This window comes from Schistocerca nitens, chromosome 2 (genome assembly GCF_023898315.1).
Source record: "Schistocerca nitens isolate TAMUIC-IGC-003100 chromosome 2, iqSchNite1.1, whole genome shotgun sequence".
In the NCBI taxonomy this organism is placed as follows: domain Eukaryota; kingdom Metazoa; phylum Arthropoda; class Insecta; order Orthoptera; family Acrididae; genus Schistocerca; species Schistocerca nitens.
The window spans coordinates 297729663-297751559 of record NC_064615.1 but is presented as its reverse complement, the minus strand read 5'-3'; the positions used below and the strand labels follow the sequence as shown (position 1 = coordinate 297751559).

The 21897-nt window shown below is 39.2% G+C and overlaps 1 protein-coding gene across 1 annotated transcript in view; it reads left to right on the top strand.

The window, feature by feature from the left end:
• Window positions 1–21897, top strand: part of LOC126234377 (33 kDa inner dynein arm light chain, axonemal-like) — a 129123-nt gene that overhangs the window by 6639 nt on the left and 100587 nt on the right. Inside the window, exon 2 of the mRNA XM_049943063.1 lies at window positions 8241–8363. Coding sequence (XP_049799020.1) covers window positions 8241–8363 — 123 coding nt within the window. The remainder of the gene's footprint in view (window positions 1–8240; window positions 8364–21897) is intronic.

The window sequence follows — 21897 nt, the reverse complement described above, 5'->3', positions numbered from 1 at the left end:
AAATGCATTAAACTGAATTTTTATATCCAATGCCTTCTTTACCTCACTCCAGTTCTTTTACTTTTTCCTTGTAGAACTGTTCTCTGTGACGACATAAATGTTTTCCTAGTCTGCACTTCACTTTGTGTCGTTATGTTGGCTGTTATAAGTAGTTGACCTTCACCTAATTAAAACTGGACTATATTGACTACATTCACATAAAACATTTGTTATTAAGTACTACTTCTCAAAATTATCTTGATTCAGGTACTGAAGATTCTCAGTAACTACACAGAAGTTTCGGTTTTCATTGTAAACACATGTTGAGTCTTACAACATACAGATACCTGTTATTCTGTAATAGCTGTCGGTTGAGTGATGTAGAAGTAAATCAGCAGCACTATGCAAACAGTAAATGCAAGAAAGCTCTATATTGCACATGCAAATGTCCTGTCTCTGTCATCATCAATTTTAAGACATTGCCATTCATGTAATGCTTCTGTTGGAGACTGGCTCAAACCAAATAATCCCACGAGTTCAGTTAATCCAGACAGCTTCATCTTTCTAAGACATGACAGATGTAACTGATGAGGGAATGGAGTATGGGTGTACATACACTCTGATTTATCAGCTACTGTGCTACTACATGCATCCAACAATGATGGAGATAAACAAGTGGAATATATGTTCAGAGAGATCAAATCCCTTAACAGAAAGTGCCTGATATGTGTCCTCAACAAACCTACTAAAGTAGGTGGGTTGCTTGCTTTGAAACTGCTCTTTCTGATCTCAAATCATCATATGTGAAGCGGAAAGCAAAATGGGGCCTCCTGTTGGCAAAATCAGTAGTTCAGCATCGTCGAAAAAAGTGGTTTGCCTCAAAGCTATCAATTCCTTTTTTTCAATTTAGGCCTAATACAGTTTACTTTGTCCTCTACAACCTACAATCAATAATAAAACAATTCCGAATAGATAAAACACTCAAATCCATCATAAGAGTAGGGAATGTCGAGCCTAGAAAAAGGTACCTCTTGTTGCTTAAGGAGAAATAACACGTGCCAACAAGAGGTCTCTTTTCATTAATGCGCTTGGCTTATACACATCACTTTGAAAACTATTCTCTCCTGAATGCTAGTGCAATTGAGGAAACTATTGCTGGCTTCTGTCAACAGAACAAAGTTTCCTGATAACAATAAAGTCTGCCCCAGCTACAAGTTCTTTTTCCTCTGTAGGTTAAAAAGTCAGTAATATTGCTGATATTTGAACACTAGTTATGTGCATTTCTTTTTAAGAGTTATTATAAATGGTTATTTATTTTAAACATTTAGTGTACTGTATTTAGCTTTTGTTTGCAAGTATTGGTAACGATGTAAACAATTGCAAATCAATTAGCAGAGCAACAGACCTGATTGCATTTGTTTCTGACTTGTTTGTTGAGTGGCTAGTTAAAATTAAAAATGATTATGAAGTTTTATGTGTCTACCTATGACTAATTGATGCATGTCTAGTAGAAATGAGTTGATAAAGTTTCAGACATATTAAATAATATAGGTTTCAATAATTACAATAATATCAGTGATGAAGATAATAAGGTGTATTCAGATTGTTTTTTCGGAAAACAGTTTAAGCAGTGATGCATCAAGTGAAGATGAAGATTTGCATGAACAAGAAGACTCAGTTTACCTTTCAGAAACTTCTTTGTTAAAAAACATTCCAAATGTGGATGAACTCTTAGTAAGTAATTTCAACAGTGTTGTTAATATTGGTGATATTATAGTTGAAATAGAAAGAAGTCATGATGTTCAGGTGGTAATTGATGAGAATGATGCTGGGGAAAAACCTGGTCACAATTGATAACTGTGTTGATTTAGGTGATAGGTTGGATGTTGTAAACAATCATAGCCTCGTAGTAAATTTTCTAGAAACTGGCTTCAGATGTAAAGAAAGTTCTCACTTACCTTCTGATAATGATATTTTGTAAGTGCGCTGAAATGATCATTACCATGGCAATTTTAACACATTAGATCAAGTCATTTAAGGTCAACTATGCTGTCTGACCTCAAATTCTACATTAATATCTAGTTTGAAGAAAAAAACCACAGAAAGGAAAAGTGCATGAATCCATAACATAATTAAAGGTAGGATAGTCTGCAAAACCACCTATATGTTTGGCCATCAGATGAAAATTAAAAGGCTGAAATGTCTTACACAACTGTATAACACTACAGGATTGATTGCAAAATTGCATGGAAATACAGGGAAACTGAAAAATAGTGTAACATCTTTTTCGGACATTGCATTTATACATGGTGCCCACAAAAAACCAGAACACCTAAGATTCAGTGAACTAACTAAAAAAGGATAGATTATAGTAATGTTAAAAACATGTAATTACTTGTTTATAAAAGATGCTGGAAGTGGTGTTATGGGGATTTTGATACAGTGTGCCATATCACAAGCAATTTGACTAGAGATGATTAACCGGTGCTTAAGGCATACCAGTTTTGTTTGGGACACCCTGTAGTAAAATTTCTAAACAATTATGCAGAACAGCATACTATTATATTGCTTGGCAGGAGCAGCACAGTATTCAAAACAAGTTTAAAACTACTATATTCTAGTGAGTTAAAAGTTAAAATCAATCAAACTTAAAAAGCATCTTTTACACATCAACAAAATAATAAGTTTTTGAAAATATAATGTAACTGGATTGATAAAAAATCAACTCACCAAGTCGTGGCTGGAGAACAGACATACAAAAGTTATTATGTCTGCAAGCTTTTGGAGGCAGTGGCTCCTTCTGGCATAAGGGTTGAAGAGGAGAAAGAATGGTGAAGGAAAAGAACTGGTGAGGTTTAGGAAAAGGGGTAGGGTTCAGAAAAGTCACACAGAACCCGGGGTCAGGGGAGCTCACTGGGTGGGATAAGGAGGAAAGAAATAGGTACTCTGAAGAAATGCTCAGACAGAAGAAATTAATGTAAAATAAGGTCAGGGGGGCGATGAGAACCAAGGACATGCTGTAGCACAAGTTCCTACCTGTAGAGTTCTGAGAAACTGGTGTCTGGGGGGAGAATCCAGATGACATGTGTGGTGAAACAGGCACTGAGGTCACAACTGTCATATTATAGAGTACACTCTGCACCAGCATATTGTATGTTGCCATTATACACCCTCTTCTTGTGCCCATTCATTGTAGCTGACAACTTGGTGGTAGTCATGCAGATGTAAAAGGCAGAACAGTGTTTACATAACAGCTGGTATTTCACAGATGGTTCTTCCTTTCATAGTCTATGTTACACGACTGGTATAGGTGGTGGTAGGAAGATGCATAGGGGAAGTCTTGCAGCAGGTATGGTCACAGGGGTAGGAGCCATGGGGTGGAGAGATGAGTGCAGAAGGAGCATACCGTCTGACAACGATATTGTGGAGATTGGGAGGACAATGAAAAGCTATTCTAGGCGCGGTGAGCAAAATCTCAGACATAATGGACCTCTTTTCGGGGCATGATTTCAGGAAGTCATGCCCTTGTTGAAGTAGGTGATTAATACATTTAAGACCAGGATAATACTGAGTGACAAGTGGTATACTCCTAACTTGTTTTGTTTTTTTGGAGGAATCAGCCTCATTTTTTGGAGGGTCAGCAGTACCAGGACTGGATGTGATGGCCCGGAAAATCTACTTTTGAACTAGGCTGGTGGGGTAATAATGTCCTCTAAATGTTGAGGTGAGAATGGTGGTGTATTGCTGTAAAGAGTCTGCTTCTGAACAAAGACATTTGCTTCGAATAGCAAGGCTGTATGGGAGGGAACATTTGACTTGGAAAGGATGGCAACTGTCAAAATGTAAGTATTGTTGTTTGTTTGTACGTTTGATGTGAACAACAGTGTGTAGATGGCTTACAGTGAGGATGATATCACCATCAAGGAAAGTGGCATGGGATTCGGAATAGGACCATGTGAAATTTAATTGGAAGAATGTATTTAAAGATTCCATGAATGTTGACAGGTCAGTCTCACTGTGAGTCCATATGACAAAGATGCCATCAGTGTATCTAACATAGACCAGGGACTTAAGGCTTATGGATTGCAGGGAAGCCCTCTCCAAGTGACCCATGCAAAGGTTGGCACAGGTAGGAGACATCTAGGTTCCCATGACCACACCCCTGATCTGTTTGTATGTCTGCCTTCAGAGGTGAAGTAGTTGTTGTTAAGTGTAAAGTTGATCAAGATGAGCAGGAAGATGTAATAGGTCTGGAAACAGGTGAGGTGGGACTGAGGAAATGTTCAGCAGCAGACAGATCATGTATATGGAGGGACATTGGTACAGAGGGAGGTGGTGTCTTTTATGGATAAATGCAAAAACCTGTACATTTCTAGATATTTTCCAACATTTGCAGGGATTTTTGCCCTGATACAGTAGTTATGAAACCCAGAACCGATTTATGTGCTTTATGCCAAAAACATTTTACATTCAGTGCAGAAATAGCTTTTACTACTGAAGAGACAAAATTTCAAATGATTGGTTCTGAGGAGAGTATGTATTATAACAATACCATAAGTAAAACTCGAGAAAACATTGAAAATGGTGAGAAAACTTCTTTGCATTACAGTTTTGATATGACACAACAAGTACACATACACACAAATAAATGTATAAACTATCTTATTCCTGAGAGTGCCAGTTCAACGAAAGGTGCTAATCTCATCATTAGCATTCTTCATCATTTAGAAAATAACAGTTTGGAAGAATAAACATTTATCTGTGCTGGCAGTTGCAATGAACAGCAAAAACATCTTTATGGGGTAAAAAAAAAGAAAAAATATCCAAATATCCTTGTCTCATCCATTCCAGTGAACCGCACAAAATTTGCTTGTGATTGGGCCTTTGGACCTTTTTTTTTTTTTTTTTTTTTAATAAAGTTCACAGTAACTTATGTCTTTGCCAGACTTGGGTGACTGCAATGAAAGATCAACACCAACAACTAACATTAATTCTGCTGTGATGGGTGGAACTGAAAAAGGTGAAGTTCTTGAAAAAATAAACAACTGATTAAATTTTTTTCACAACAATCGTGTCAAGAAAGGTTCCCTTATAACTCAGTACAATCAATGTGAATTTACTGTAGAAAACCAAGGTAAAGTGCATTGCAAAATTGACATTGAAGGAATGTGTTCGTGCACCCAATATTCCCATTAGAAGATGAACCTCATGAAGTGACTTCAGATGAATGACAAGGAAGCATCAAGAATACATCTTCAAAAACATCAGACCATACTGTAAAGATGAATTCAAAGACATTTTATGTTCTCAAGTTGAGCTTGAACCTGCTGCTGAAACCAACAGTGTTGCATCAGACAATCCTGAGTCTCATGATCCACAAGCATTTCGGAGACCATAAAGGAATAGTCGAAAATGCTCAGTTTAAGGTGTAAAACTGAAGAGTTGCGAAACACATTTTATACTACTGAAAAGAGAACATTTAATGCTGTATTTTGGTATTAAAATAATTTCTTACATGTAAAATGTAAAGGTTCTGTGTTACTTTGAACTCTTGAATAAGTTTTTCTCAAAATGACCTTTTTCATTTATTTTCATTTAACAAACTTTAAATGTCTGTAACTTAAACAAGGAATAAGAGTAAAGCAATGATTGTTGTACCAAATTATTTAGTATTTAGTGCTTAATTTGAAAATATTAATAACACAACATTGAAAATTTTCAGCAGGAGGTCCCTTTTTGCTTCCTGCCTCACAAATGAGCATATGATTGTAGCTAGTGAGACTAACATAAGTTTTCTGTGCAATAGCCCTTCCTATGTGAAATTCAAGCAGGTGCTTTCTTCTTCAAACTTGTTGCTCGTTCAGCATGCTCTTATCCATCATACAAACAATAGTCATGCCCTCATAGATATATTTACAATTAAATCTCCAAACAAAGTAATTCATACCTCACATGTGTGCCAATGACATAATTCTTATGATGTACTTACTTGAATGCCCCATAAAGAAACCACAAATGACTACATACTGAGACTTCAGATGCATTGATTTATCTGAACTTACAATTGAGGTGCAAGAAATAGTTTGGGACATGTCTTCTTTTCCCTTCTCAGAAATAAACAAAAAATTTCATGGATTTACTAACAAACTTTCTCAACTATGTGCCAAATATGCCCACCTAAAACCAGGAAAACCTGCATCTTGGCTAACTGAAGAACTAAAACAGCTCAGGAATCTCAGACATGCTGAACATGAGACCTGCAAACTGTACCTCACACTTGAAAATTATATTGCTTGCAAGCAGAAGTGGAAGAGAGTCAATTAATCTATGAGAAATACAAAACTCAGGCATGCCCATATACTGACCACAGAAATAGTCCAGCTGTCCCATGGGAAAACCTACATGGTTTTGATTTAGGCGTAGTAAAAGCTCCAGCTGTTCCCATTGTCCCAGATGAAGAACTGAACCAGTATTTTACACTATCTGCAACTGCAATTGAACCACAAACAAAGCAGAGACCAGTGATTACTTCATGGGGTAAATGACTGTAGCTGTGAAAAATTCTATCTAAAGCACATTACTTACAGTACCATTAAAAAAGCCATCATTTGTATGAGATCAGCATCTGCTGGGCACAGTGGCAACACAGTCCAAATGTTCAAGCTTGTTATCGTCTCACTACTGCCCCCTGTAGCAGATATCTTCAACCACTCCTTAACCATAAGTGTATTACCTGAGACCTGAAAGCAGTGACTAGTTAAAAAATGTCATGTGGCTTGGTCCTCCCATTGTGTAGACCAGTTGCCTGATGCAAGTCTTTTTAGTTGATGCCACTTCAGTGACTTGTGTGTTGATGAGGATGATATGATTATGAAGACAACACAACACTCAGTCCCCGAGGGGAGAAAATCTCTGACCCAGCCAGGAATCGAACCCCGGCCCCTCGCATGGCATTCTGGTGCACTCACCACTCAGCTATGGAAGCGGACAAGGACTAGTTAAGCCACTGCAAAAAAGGACATTGCCACAGCGCCCTCTAACTACTGATTTATTTGCATTCTTCTTGAACCATCCAAGTCTGTAAAATAAATAGTCCATGACCAGCTAACACACAACCTAACCACAAACAACCTACTAGGTGAATACCAATCAAGTTTCTGTAAACATTACAGCACAACTTGTGCTTTTATAAAGGTAACAGGGCCAGCTTCAGGTCTGAAGCTGGCCCTGTGAACACCCTAACCTGATACAAGGGAGGGCATGATGGCCCTAATCAGATCAGGTTAAATAAATAAATAAACAGTAATAAATAAATATTTAGTATTGATGAGGGATTATCTTTTTTAAAATTGTGATTATTTTAGCTTAAATATAACATACAGAAGTTTAGCGTAGTTGTATTGTATTGTATGGAACCGGGGACCTAGCAATGACGGAGAGGCTCTATCCCTTCTGTAGCCCTCAGTGGTTCACAGCCCCACAACAGGATACAGCAGACCACTCACCCCACCACCTCCTCACACCAAACTCAGGGTTATTGTGCAGTTTGGCCCCCAGTGGACCCCCTGCCCCCAGGAACATCTCACACCAGACGAGTGTAACCCCATTGTTTGCGTGATAGAGTAATTATGGTGTACATGTACATGGAGAAAGTGTTTGTGCAGCAATCACTGACATAGTGTGACTGAGGCGGAATAAGGGGAACCAGCCTACATTTGCCAAGGCAGATAGAAAACCACCTTAAAAACCATCCACAGACTGGCTGGCATACTGGACCTCGGCATTAATCCACCAGGCGGATTCGTGCCAGGGTCTGGCGTACCTTCCTGCCAGGAAAGCAATGTGTTAGACCACACAGCTAATGGGGTGGGCTTAGTGTAATTACTATTGTACAGAATTAGTTTACGACAGCTTCATGTCATCTTTCTTTCTTAATGTGTACATTGACTTATTCCATGTCTCAGAACCTTCACTTTCAGAAACAGTATCTACATATTTAGTTCAAACATAAAATTTCAGATTGTTTGTGAACAAAACTGGTAATCTTAAAATTACACAAACAGAATAATGTTAATACAGGATTAATCGTGAAAATTTGCTGCTTAGTTATATTTCATGCTTCATTTGAATTTGAAAAAGAAAATTTAGACTATCAGAGAAAAAACATTTTTTTTAGATTGCTCAGAAATATCGAAGATGTTGTCAGATTTTTAATTTACAAAACCATATTTCACAATCACACAGAAAATGTTTACTTTCAGGCAATACGAGAAGCAGAGCCAGTCCCAGCAGCACATGAACGCTTTTGTGAGATACGGGAAGTCCTTAATGCCATTCGCCCTCCCATAGAGTTTGAGAAGGATGATATGCTGTGGATTCAGCAGGTAATGATTTTACTATCAAAACATATAGATACCTGAAGGATATGCATTAATTATAAAGACATAAGTGCATAATATGAAGGACATTCAATAAGTTAGGCAACACATGCCATGACAGCTTACATTTAATGGTGGTGTTATTCTTTCCTGGAAATATCTCCATGATGTAACATAACAGGTGAAACTGTGTACCTGAAATGGAATTATCCACAAATACATAAAGCCACTAGCCTCTGCTTGGACAATTTATACTGATATTTAATTTTCTATATTTATTTATGTATTAATAGTTGTAGAGGAATTCAAATAAAATAGTGTGAAACAGGCAAGAAAGAATAAAGTAGTTGTTTTGAGCAATTTCTGTTCTGGTTCTTGCAATGTGTTAAAATAAAAATAATTGTAACAAGAAAATATAATGGTATATTATAGGAATAACTGCGATCAGAATAGTGTAATGTATTTGGTTGAAGTATTTGAATACTGTGAAAAGTGTTTGTAAGCAAATGATGGTCAGGCATATGGATATTAATATGACTAGATAGAGTGTCATATGACAAAACACAGGACAGAGATGCAAGGCAGAGATTGTGGAGTTTTGTGTGGTGGGCAAGGTGGGCTAGAAAGGCCTGAGGAGCACAAGTGTTTGAGTTCCGAGGTAGGAACATGCCTGAAGCATTATTCGGAAGCTGGCCCTCGATTTGTCAGTGTTTGTGATGTAGTGAACTGTTTATTTGCCTGCAACTGCTTTGCTAGAACTGGTTCAGATTCCAATTGGACCATTGTGCATAGTATGTGTTGGACCATCATTCATAGCAAAGTAATTTTCTATGAATAAAGCAACAGTATAATACAAACATGTGCTAAACTAACATCAGTACTGTGAGGGATCATAGCCATAATTCTCAGTTTCATTTCTTAATCTACACTTGTCTTATATATCAGTATTTCACTGACTGACCTCTTAGGCTATCTTAAAATTATTATTCACTTACTTAAATGCACAATGCAACAGTCCACTACAAAAACCCCCTTGCAGACGAGCCATTTAAAAGGTTGTGCAGTTGGCCTCTGCTGGATTGTTAGCAGTAGTATTTACTGCTAACCATGTTGCTAATGTTTCAGTGAGCAGGGCCTGAATGGTGGCTGCCTACAGAAGGAGATGACAGTAGAAATTAATGAAATTGTAATGAAATCCAGACTTTTAGCTGCTTACAGGCGTTGATAAATATCAACGGGGACAGTTGAAATATGTGTGCCCTGACCAGTATTCGAACCTGGGATCTTCTGCTTACATGGCAGACACTCTATCCGACTGAGCCACCAAGTACACAGACAATAGTGTGACTGTAGGGACTTATCTCTGGCACACTTCCTGTGACACCCACACTTTCCAACTTTCTGTCCACACACTATATTTGTAGTGCCCCAGCTCACCATACTCATTACTCCTGGCAGTCAATCTACCAATTCCTATAAGAGTTCAGGCAATGTGAGTGCATCTGCGCTGAAGACGATCATTGGCCGGTAAGCCTTGTCTATATGAAGCTGGTGTCTGTGCAGCTCTTGAAGAATGAAATTATAATGAAATCCAGACCTTTAGCTGCTTACAGGCATTGATAAATATCAATGGGGTCAGTTGAAAAATGTGTGCCCCGACCACTGGGACTCGAACCCGGGATCTCCTGCTCTGTCGGATAGAGCATCTGCCATGTAAGCAGGAGAACCTGGTCTCAAGTCCCATTCGAGGCACACTTCTTCAACTGTCTCCGTTGATATTTATCAGTACCTGTAAGCAGCTAATGGTCTGGATTCCATTGTAATATCATTCTTTGAGAGCTGCAAGATCACCAATGGTATCTGTTCTTTCGGACATGTCCTAAAATACAGATACCATCTTCATATAGATAAGGCATACCGGCTGATGATCTTCTTCAGTGCGGATGCACTCACATTGCTCGAACTCTTCCGGGAATCGGTAGATTGACTGCCGCGAGTAATGAACATAGTGGGCAGGGGCACTACAAATGTAGTGTGTGGACTGTAAGTTAGAAATGTGGGTCTCATGGGGAGTGTGCCAGAAATAAGTCCCTGCAGTTGCACTATCCTCTGTGTCCTCAGTGGCTCAGTCGGATAGAGCATCTGCCATGTAAGTGTGAGATCCCATTGGATTAGATTAGATTATTACTTGTTCCATAGATCATGAATACGACACTTCATAATGATGTGGAACGTGTCAGGTTAATAAAAGGTGTCTATACAGATGTTGTTGTTGTTGTTGTTGTTGTTGTGGTCTTCAGTCCTGAGACTGTTTTGATGCAGCTCTCCATCCTACTCTATCCTGTGCAAGCTTCTTCATCTCCCAGTACTTACTGCAACCTACGTCCTTCTGAATCTGTTTAGTGTATTCATCTCTTGGTCTCCCTCTATGATTTTTACCCTCCACACTGCCCTCCAATGCTAAATTTGTGATCCCTTGATGCCTCAGAACATGTCCTACCAACCGGTCCCTTCTTCTTGTGAAGTTGTGCCACAAACTCCTCTTCTCCCCAATTTTAATCAATACCTCCTCATTAGTTATGTGATCTACCCATCTAATCTTCAGCATTCTTCTGTAGCACCACATTTCGAAAGCTTTTATTTTCTTCTTGTCCAAACTATTTATCGTCCATGTTTCATGTCCATACATGGCTACACTCCATACAAATACTTTCAGAAACGACTTCCTGACACTTAAATCTATACTCGATGTTAACAAATTTCTCTTCCTCAGAAGAGCTTTCCTTGCCATTGCCAGTCTACATTTTATATCCTCTCTATTTTGACCATCATCAGTTATTTTGCTCCCCAAATAGAAAAACTCATTTACTACTTTGTCTCATTTCCTAATCTATTTCCCTCAGCATCGCCTAATTTCATTAGACTACATTCCACTATCTTCGTTTTGCTTTTGTTGATGTTCATCTTATATCCTCCATAGATTTTAATACCTACTCCAAGTTTTTCTTTTGTATCCTTTACTGCTTGCTCAATATACAGATTGAATAACATCGGGGAGAGCCTACAACCCTGTCTCACTCCCTTTCCAACCGCTGCTTCCCTTTCATGTCCCTCGACTCTTATAACTGCCATCTGGTTTCTGTACAAATTGTAAATAGCCTTTCGCTCCCTGTATTTTACCCCTGCCACCTTTAGAATTTGAAAGAGAGTATTCCAGTCAACATTGTCAAAAGCTTTCTCTAAGTCTACAAATGCTAGAGATGTAGGTTTGCCTTTCCTTAATCTTTCTTGTAAGATAAGTCGTAAGGCCAGTATTGCCTCATGTGTTCCAATATTTCTACGGAATCCAAACTGATCTTCCCCAAGGTTGGCTTCTACTAGTTTTTCCATTCTTCTGTAAAGAATTCGCATTAGTATTTTGCAACTGTGGCTTATTAAACTGATTGTTCGCTAATTTTCACATCTGTCAACACCTGCTTTCTTTGGAATTGGAATTATTATATTCTTCTTGAAGTCTGAGGGTATTTCGCCTGTCTCATACAGCTTGCTCACCAGATGGTAGAGTTTTGTCAGGACTGGCTCTCCCAAGGCCGTCAGTAGTTCTAATGAAATGTTGTCTACTCCTGGGGCCTTGTTTCAACTCAGGTCTTTCAGTGCTCTGTCAAACTCTTCACGCAGTATTGTATCTCCCATTTCGTCTTCATCTACATTCTCTTCCATTTCCAGAATATTGTCCTTAAGTACAATTGTATAGACCCTCCATATACTCCTTCCACCTTTCTGCTTTCCCTTCTTTGCTTAGAACTGGGTTTCCATCTGAGCTCTTGATATTCATACAAGTGGTTCTCTTTTCTCCAAAGGACTCTTCAATTTTCCTGTAGGCAGTATCTATCTTACCCCTAGTGAGATAAGCCTCTACATCCTTACATTTGTCCTCTAGCCATCCCTGCTTAGCCATTTTGCACTTCCTGTCAATCTCATTTTTGAGACGTTTGTATTCCTTTTTGCATGCTTCATTTACTGCATTTTTATATTTTCTCCTTTCATCAATTAAATTCAATATTTCTTCTGTTACCCAAGGATTTCTACTAGCCGTCGTCTTTTTGCCTACTTGATCCTCTGCTGCCTTCACTACTTCATCCCTCAGAGCTACCCATTCTTCTTCTACTGTATTTCTTTCCCCCATTTGTGACAGTTGTTCCCTTATGCTCTCCCTGAAACTCTGTACAACCTCTGGTTCTTTCAGTTTGTCCAGAACCCATCTCCTTAAATTCCCACCTTTTTGCAGTTTCTTCAGTTTTAATCTACAGCTCATAACCAATAGATTGTGGTCAGAGTCCACATATGCCCCTGGAAATGTCTTACAATTTAATAACTGGCTCCTAAATCTCTGTCTTACCATTATATAATCTATCTGATACCTTCTAGTATCTCCAGGATTCTTCCACGTATACAACCTTCTTTTATGATTCTTGAACCAAGTGTTAGCTATAATTAAGTTATGCTCTGTGCAAAATTCTACCAGACGGCTTCCTCTTTCATTTCTCTCCCCCAATCCATATTCACCCACTATGTTTCCTTCTCTCCCTTTTCCTATTCTCGAATTCGTCACCCATGACTATTAAATTTTCGTCTTCCTTCACTACCTGAATAATTTCTTTTATCCCATCATACATTTCATCAATTTCTTCATTATCTGCAGAGCTAGTTGGCATATAAACTTGTACTACTGTAGTAGGCATGGGCTTCGTGTCTATCTTGGCCACAATAATGCGTTCACTATGCTGTTGGTAGTAGCTTACCCGCACTCCTATTTTTTTATTCATTATTAAACCTACTCCTGCATTACCCCTATTTGATTTTGTATTTATAACCCTGTATTCACCTGACCAAAAGTCTTGTTCCTCCTGCCACCGAACTTCACTAATTCCCACTATATCTAACTTTAACCTATCCATTTTCCTTTTTCAGTTTTCTAACCTACCTGCCCGATTAAGGGATCTGACATTCCACGCTCCGATCCGTAGAACGCCAGTTTTCTTTCTCCTGATAACGATGTCCTCTTGAGTAGTCCCCGCCCAGAGATCCGAATGGGGGACGTTTACCCAAGAGGACACCATCATCATTTAACCATACAGTAAAGCTGCATGCCCTCGGGAAAAATTACAGCTGTAGTTTTCTCTTGCTTTCAGCCGTTCGCAGTACCAGCACAGCAAGGCCGTTTTGGTTAGTGATGCAAGGCGAGATCAGTCAATCATCCAGACTGTTGCCCCTGCAACTACTGAAAAGGCTGCTGCCCCTCTTCAGGAACCACACATTTGTCTGGCCTCTCAACAGATATCCCTCCGTTGTGGTTGCACCTACGGTACGGCCATCTGTATCACTGAGGCATGCAAGCCTCCCCACCAACAGCAAGGTCCATGGTTCATGGGGATATTACATTAGACAAAATATTACATGACACTAGTTTTTTTTTTAATTTTTGTTTTTGTGGGGTTGGGAAATTACCCACTTACAATATCCAAAAATTCATCCAATGAGTAGGAGGAGTTGCCATTAAGAAATTCTTTTAATTTCCTTTTAAATGCTATATGGCTATCTGTCAGACTTTTGATGCTATTAGGTAAGTGACAAAGACTTTTATGGCAGCATAATTTACCCCCTTCTGAGCCAAAGTTAGATTTTACCTTGAGTAGTGAAGATCATCCTTTCCCCGTGTTGTAGCCATGTACACTGCTATTACGTTTGAATTCGTTTGGATTGTTAATAACAAATTTAATAAGTGAATATAAATATTGTGAGGCTACAGTGAAGATCTCTAGCGCTTTAAATAAGTGTCTGCAGGATGATCTTGGATGAGCTCCAGCAATTATTCTGATTACACGCTTTTGTGCAATGAACACTCTTTTACTCAATGATGAGTTACCCCAGAATATGATGCCATATGAAAGCAGAGAATGAAAATAGGCGTGGTAAGATAATTTACTCAGATGTATATTACCAAAATTTGCAATGACCCTAATAGCATAAGTAGATGAACTCAAACGTTTCAGCAGATTCTCAGTGTGTTTTTTCCAGTTCAACCCCTCATCAATGTATACACCTAGAAATTTTGAATATTCTACCCTAACTACTGATTTCTGTACGAAGTCTATATTTATGAATGGGGTCTTTCCATTTACTGTGTGGAACTGTATATACTGTGTTTTGTCAAAGTTTAATGAGAGCCCATTTGCAGAGAACCACTTAATGATTTTCTGATAAACATCGTTTACAATTTCACCAGTTAATTCTTGTCTGTCGGGTGTGATAGCTATACTTGTATCATCGGCAAAAAGTACCAGCTTTGCGTCTTCGTGAATATAGAATGGCAAGCCATTAATATATATTAAGAACAGCAGAGGACCCAAGACTGAACCTTGTGGCACCCCATTCTTGATTGTTCCCCAGTTTGAGAAATTACCAGTTTTTTGCATATTATGTGAACTGTTTATTTCAACTTTCTGCACTCTTCCAGTTAGGTATGATTTAAACCGTTTGAGCACTGTCCCATTCATACCACAGTACTTGAGCTTATCTAGAAGTATTCCATGTTCAAGTCCCAGTCAAAGCAAACATTTTTCAACTGTCCCCATTGATATTAATCAATGCCTGTAAGCAGCTAAAGTTCTAAATTAATCGTCCTTAGAAATCAATGTAACTAATGGAAGTTCTGCGGCAGCTGCAGCTGACAAATGAATTCCATTCATTGTAGTGCAGGATGAATGCCAACAGTTTTGATGACATGTATGTGTAAGATGACCTCAGTTTGTCAATGCTGATATTTTTCATAGTTAACACAACATGTTTACCAACAAGTATGTCAAAAACTTGTTTCAGATTCAGTTCGTGAATGTCCTTGTCTGAGATTAGAATGTCATCTTTGGGAATTTAGAAGAAAGAGAGCTTGACAAAATACTATCAATAAATTATTGCCAGATTTGACCCACTTTTTTAAGGCCATAAATAGAAACTCAAATAAACCAAAAGACATGATAATCACTGTCTTGTGAACGTCTGTCGCACTCATCGGTATCTGCTTCATTGCAGTCTGGGACACTGAAGACAGAAGCTCCAGCAAGGTAGTGGGTGAAATCATGAATGTTCAGTATTTGATAACTGTCACTTATTGTAGAAGCATTAAGGGCCCTGTAGTCTCCACGTAAAATTAAAGTCCCATCTTTCTTGGGCACTAACATAATGGGTGAAGCCCATGGGCTGTTTAAAGGTCTCAAAAATCTTTTTTTAAAGAGTTCCTTGACCAGTGCGTTAGCAACATGGAGTTTGTCTGGTGGTAGCCTCCCTGGTCTGTGGTGTACAAGAGGGCCTGGCATGGTGGGAATCTTGTGTACCATTCCTTTTCTGATGTGCAACACACGCAAAGGGTGTTGCTACAGGAACAAATGGAGTACGATTGGGAAGCATGTGAGCAGCAGGCACATTACTTACCTTGTTGAGAAGTGAAGGTTGAGTTGACAGATGTTCTTCAGTGGAAATTGGCATTGCTGGGTCAGGACTAGGTTGAGGTGGTGCGAAAGACTGTTGTGTGCAAGTGGGGGTGGTTGTTGTGTCTGATAAATTTGTAGAAGGCATCATGTTGCAGTGAGTTTCTCCAATGACTTGCAGGTTGTTCATTGTATGGTGTCATTTTCCTGCTGTAGCCATGGGAAATCCAGTCATCTCTCAAAGTGGAGTAGTTGAACTTGGAGTTTGATGAGTGACGTGATGCAACCTTCTAGATAAGAATGATGATCATCCATCAAAGTGTGACACTGTGTGTTGCCTGGAAGAGAGTGGTGTAGGTGTATTGTGCTGCACTGCTGAAAGGGTGTAGCTGATGATTCGGGCAACAGAGTGACCACTGTCTCAGTGAATCAATGTACCACTGACCAGATCTGGCAGTAGTTGAGAATTGTGGAGAAAATTAATGCCAGGTACAGGTTCACTGATGTCCACCATGAGACAGTTCCTGTGATCACCTCTTTGAGACCCAGAGCCAGAGAATGAGACCCGGAGTAGCAGAACTGCCATTTGATGGAAGAGGAAGTGCAAGAAGTTTGGTACTCACATTGGAACCCAGACTGATGAGTAATACGGTTGGTTTGAGTGGTTGAGGATATAAAATCTACTGCCGTTCTGTGGCAGTGGTATATGAGACAATTCATACTGGAATGAGATGAGGTGACCTGAATAGCCTCTGCAGTATGGTGTACCTGTTGCAGCAAGAGACACCAGCAAGGTGTGGCAGCACTGGAAGCATGGTTGCCAGATGATTCAGAGGTTATCGTGTTACCGTCAAGGTTACTGTCCCAGGCAGAGGCCATGATGTCAAGTCAGCAGAGATAAGTCGTGATCGTCCAGGCTCAGCTGCAGCACAGGTGCAGGCATGTCAAAACTGGTGCTGTGGTCTGTGTGTGGTGGTATTACTGTCAACAGTATGTATGCATACTGGTACTGAGGATGGCAAAGATTCTGTTCTGCCAATTTGAGCCAGTTGCTGCCTCTGTCTCTTGCTGCAGAGTGATCCACAGAGCGCCCATGTGGGGCATCGTCACCACAGTTGGTGCACCATCGTCCAGGCCACTTCTGCCCGTACACCCCGCTGTGCCACAGACAGCTGATGGCCAATCCCTGTGAGGGTGACACATCTTTGGATACTGATGAGCTGATGGAATCCAATGCCTAGCCATGCAGCTGCCATCACTACTATTGTTATTATCGGATCATCCCATGCTGGCCTTCCGCCAGGAGCACTGTGTCTGGCATGGTCCTCCTATTCCATGCACTGACACCTGTGGTGCCAGCTCCACAAGAGGTGGGAGGGATGTGGCAGTGCACCCCTGCATTCTGCTACTATGGCATTTGTATCTGTCACCAGTGGTGGCTGAGTGAAGCAAGTATGTCACTACTGCGCGCAGCCAGTGCCCTGGTTGGCAAATACGAAGATATTAGTCTGATGACCTTGTCCATTTACATCTTCTCCACCATACGCAAATGTTCTCAAGTTAGACCAGTTCTGTGCAGTGTGCATTCAGTTGTCAGTGATAGGGTCTGCACTTGGACAGTTAGTAGTTGTGTTAATGTTTCTATAACCTTTTCATTATTTGGATTGCAGTTATCAGCCGATGTAAATTTGTTTATGTAGTGGTTGTCAGTAAAGAGCACAGATATGGCAGTGGCAACCATCTGTGGATGTAAGGCTGCCACAAATGAAAATTTTCCATGAATGATAGTCATCAAGAGGTCTAGAAATCTTATTGCCATCATCATTGACGGCCAACCTGTCCAGGAGCTTCCTTTTCTGTAATGTAGAATGCTTATGCTTTTCTTTCCTTTTCTTTTTTCCATCAGTTTTCTAACTGGTTTCGTGCAGCCCTCAATGAATCCCTCTCCTGTGGCAGCCTCTTCAACTTAGCACTTGCAATCTATGTCCTCCATTATTTTCTGGCTGTATTCCAATCTATGTATTCCTCTACAGTTTTTATCCTCTACAACTCCCTTTGTTACCATGGAAGTTATTCCCTAATCTCTTTAAAGATGTCTACGATCCTGCCCCTCCTTCTTTCAGTGTTTTCCATATATTCCTTTCCTCTCCAGTTCTGTGCAGAACCTCCTCATTCCTTATCATATCAATCCACCTAATTTTCAACATTCATGTGTAGTACCACAGCTCAACAGATCTGCTTTTTTTTTTCCACCCGCTAAGAATGGCAATGTTAGCAGCAAATCTTATCATTGATATCCTTTCACCTTGAATTTCAAATCCCTCTTGAACCTTTACTTTATTTCCATAATTGCTTCTTTGATATACAGACTGAACAGTAGGGGCAAAAGACTACATCCCTGTTTATTTATTTATTTACACATCAAGTTCCATAGGACAAAATTCAGGAGCAAATCTCCAAGGTCGTGGAACATATCAGCACATGAAATTGCAACGTAAAAGTAATAACAAATAAAAATAAAATGTTTATGAACCCAAAAAAAGTGAAGCCATAAGTTTACGTAAATGCAGTCAACAACATAACATAAGAATCAACTTAATTTTTCTAGGAACTCCTCAACAGAATAGAAGGAGTGACGCAAGAGGAAACTCTTCAGTTTCAATTTGAAAGTGCTTGGATTACTGCCAAGATTTTTGAATTCTTGTGGTAGCTTATTGAAAATGGATGTAGCAGTAAACTGCACACCTTTCTGCACAAGAGTTAAGGAAGTCCGATCCAAATGCAGGTTGGATTTCTGCCAAGTATTAACTGAGTGAAAGCTGCTTATTTTTGGGAATAAGCTGATATTGTGAACTAGAAACGACAGCAAAGAATATATATATTGAGAGTCCAATCTCAAAATACCCAGACTAGTGAACAGGGATCGACAAGAGGTTTGCGAACTTACACCACTTATTGCCCAAATCACCTGTTTCTGAGCCAAAAATATCTTTTTAGAATGGGAAGAGTTACCCCAAAATATAATACCATATGATGTAAGTGAATGAAAATAAGCAAAGTAGACTAATTTTCATGTCGAACAATCACTTACTTCAGGTACCGTTCAGATAGTAAAAATGGCAGCATTAAGTCTTTGAACAAGATCCTGAACATGGGCTTTCTACAACTGTTTACTATCTATCTGAGAGTAGATTAGATTAGATTTTCGTTCCAACACCTAGAAAGTTGAACTGTTCAGTTTCACTAATCATATGCCCATTCTGTGAAATTAAAACGTCAGGTTATGTTGAGTTGTGTGTTAGAAACTGTAAAAACTGAGCCTTACTGTGATTTAGCATTAGTTTATTTTCTATAAGCCAACATCCCTTACTACCAAGCTAGTGTCATCAGCAAACAGGAATATTTTAGAATTACCCGTAATACTAGAGGACATATCATTTACATAGATAAGGAATAGGAGTGGCTCCAACACTGATCCCTCGGGCACCTCCCATTTGACCATACCCCACTCAGACCCCACACCCCAACCATTCTCAACACTGTGAATAATGACCTTTTGCTATCTGTTGTTAAAGTAAGAGGTGAACCCATTGTGAGCTACTCCCCGTATTCCATAATGGTCCAACTTCTGGAGTAATATTTTGTGATTAACACAATTAAACACCTTAGTTAAATCAAAAAAATATGCTTAGAATTTGAAACCTTTTATTTAACCCAACCAGTACCTCACAGAGAAAAAAGAATATAGCATTTTCAGTTGTTAAATGGCTTCTAAAGCCGAACTGTACATTTGATAGCAAATTATGTGATATAAAATGATCAATTATCCTTACATACACAGCCTTTTCAATAACTTTAGCAAACACTGATGGCATAGAAACAGATCTAAAATTGTCTACATTATCATTTTCTCCCTTTTTATCAAGCAGCTTTGCTACTGAGCACTTTAATCATTCAAGAAACTGACCATTCCTAAAGGAAAAATTACAAATATGGCTAAATACACAGCTAACATGTGCAGCACAGTAATTGCACCCTCTTGAATCACCACCTCATTCCTGGTCTTCCAGTCTTATTATTCCCTCTTGGCTCTTGTGCATGTTGTATTTTACCCACTCTCCCCATACATTACCCCTATATTTCTCAGAATTTTGAACATCTAGAAATTCTGATGGAATGTTATCTTCTACCTTATTTGATTTTAACAATGAAAACAATCAATTCTTGACAATATAATATAATTGGACAGATAAAAAATCTACTCACCAAACGATGCCAGAACACGTCTTCTGTTATATGTGTATTCTGCCAGCACTTGGTGAGTAGATTCTTTATCTATCCAATTACATTTTATTTGATTTTAAGTCATCCAAAGATCTTTGAAATTCTGATTCTAATACTGGATGCCCTATCTCTTTTATATCAACTCCTGTTGATTCTTCTGTTGCATCAGACAAGTCTTCCCCATCACCGAGGCCTTTAGTGTATTCTTTCCACCTATCTGCTCTCTTCTCTGCATTTAACAATGGAATTATGATTGCACTGTTACTGTTACCACCCTAGATTTTCATTTCACTGAAGATTGTTTTGACTTTTCTATATGCTGAGTGTCCTTCCAGTAATCATTTCTTCTTCGATTTCTTGGCATTTTTTGTGGAGCCATTTTTCCTTATCTTCCCTGCACTTACTGTTTATTTCATTCGTAAGCAACATGTATTTCTGTATTGCTCAATTTCCCTGAACATTTTTGCACTTCTTTCATCAATCGACTGAAGTATTTCTTCTGTTACCTGTGGTTTCTTCGGAGTTACCCTCTTTGTACCTATGTTTTTCTTTTCAACTTCTGTGATTGCCCTTTTTAGATATGTCCAGTCCTCTTCAACTGAACTGCCTACTGAGCTATTCCTCATCACAGTATCTATAGTCTTAGACTTCAAGCACATCTCTTCATTCCTTAGTACATCCAATTCCCACATCTTTGCATATTGATCCTTCCTGGTTAGCCCCTTAAAATCAGCCTACTCTTCATCAGTGCTAAATTGTGATCTGGATCTATATCTGCTCTTGGGTATGCCACACAATCCAATATCTGATACTTGAATCTCTATTTTACCATGATGTAATCTAACTGAAATCTTCCTGTATCTCCCAGCTTTTTCCAGTGATACCTTCTCCACTTGTGATTACTAACTGAAATTTATTGCAGAACTCAATTAGTTATTCTCCTCTCTCATTCCTTGGCCCAAGCCCATATTCTGCCCTAACCTTTTCTTCTGCTCCTTACCCTACAACAGCACTCCAATCCCCCATGACTAATAGATTTTCATCACCCTTTATGTACTGAATTACCCATTCAATATCCCCCTATGCTTCCTCTATCTCTTCATCTTCTGCCTGCGATGATGGCATGCATACCTGTACTATCATTCTTGGTGTTGGTTTGCTGTTGATTCTGAGAACAACCCGGTCACTGAAAAGTTCACATAACTCACTCCCTGCCCTACCTTCCTATTCATAAAAAGTCCTACTCCCGTTATACTATTTTCTGGTGCTGCCAATATTACCCTATACTCATCTGAGCAGAAATCCTTCTCTTCTTTCCATTTCACTTCACTGACCCATGCTGTATCTAGATTTCCGTTTTCAGATTTTCTAGTTTCCTTATCATGTTCAAACTTCTGACAGTCCAAACTCCCACTCACAGAACATTTTCCCTTCATTGGTTTTTCAATCTTTTTCTCATGGTTACCTCCCCCTTGACAGCCCCTCCCAGAGGTCTGAATGGGGGACTATTCTGGAATCTTTTGCAAATAGAGAAATCGTCATCACACTTTTTCAATTAGAGGCCACATGTTCTATGGATACACATTATGTGTCTTTAATGCAGTGGTTTCGATTGCCTTGTGCATCCTCATGTCATTGATAATTGCTGATTCTTTCACCTTTAGGGGTAGTTTTCCACCCCAATGGCAAGAGAAGCCCTGAACCCCTGTGCACTCCTCTGCCCTCTATGACAAGACCATTGGCAGAATGAGGATGACTTCTTATGCTGAAAG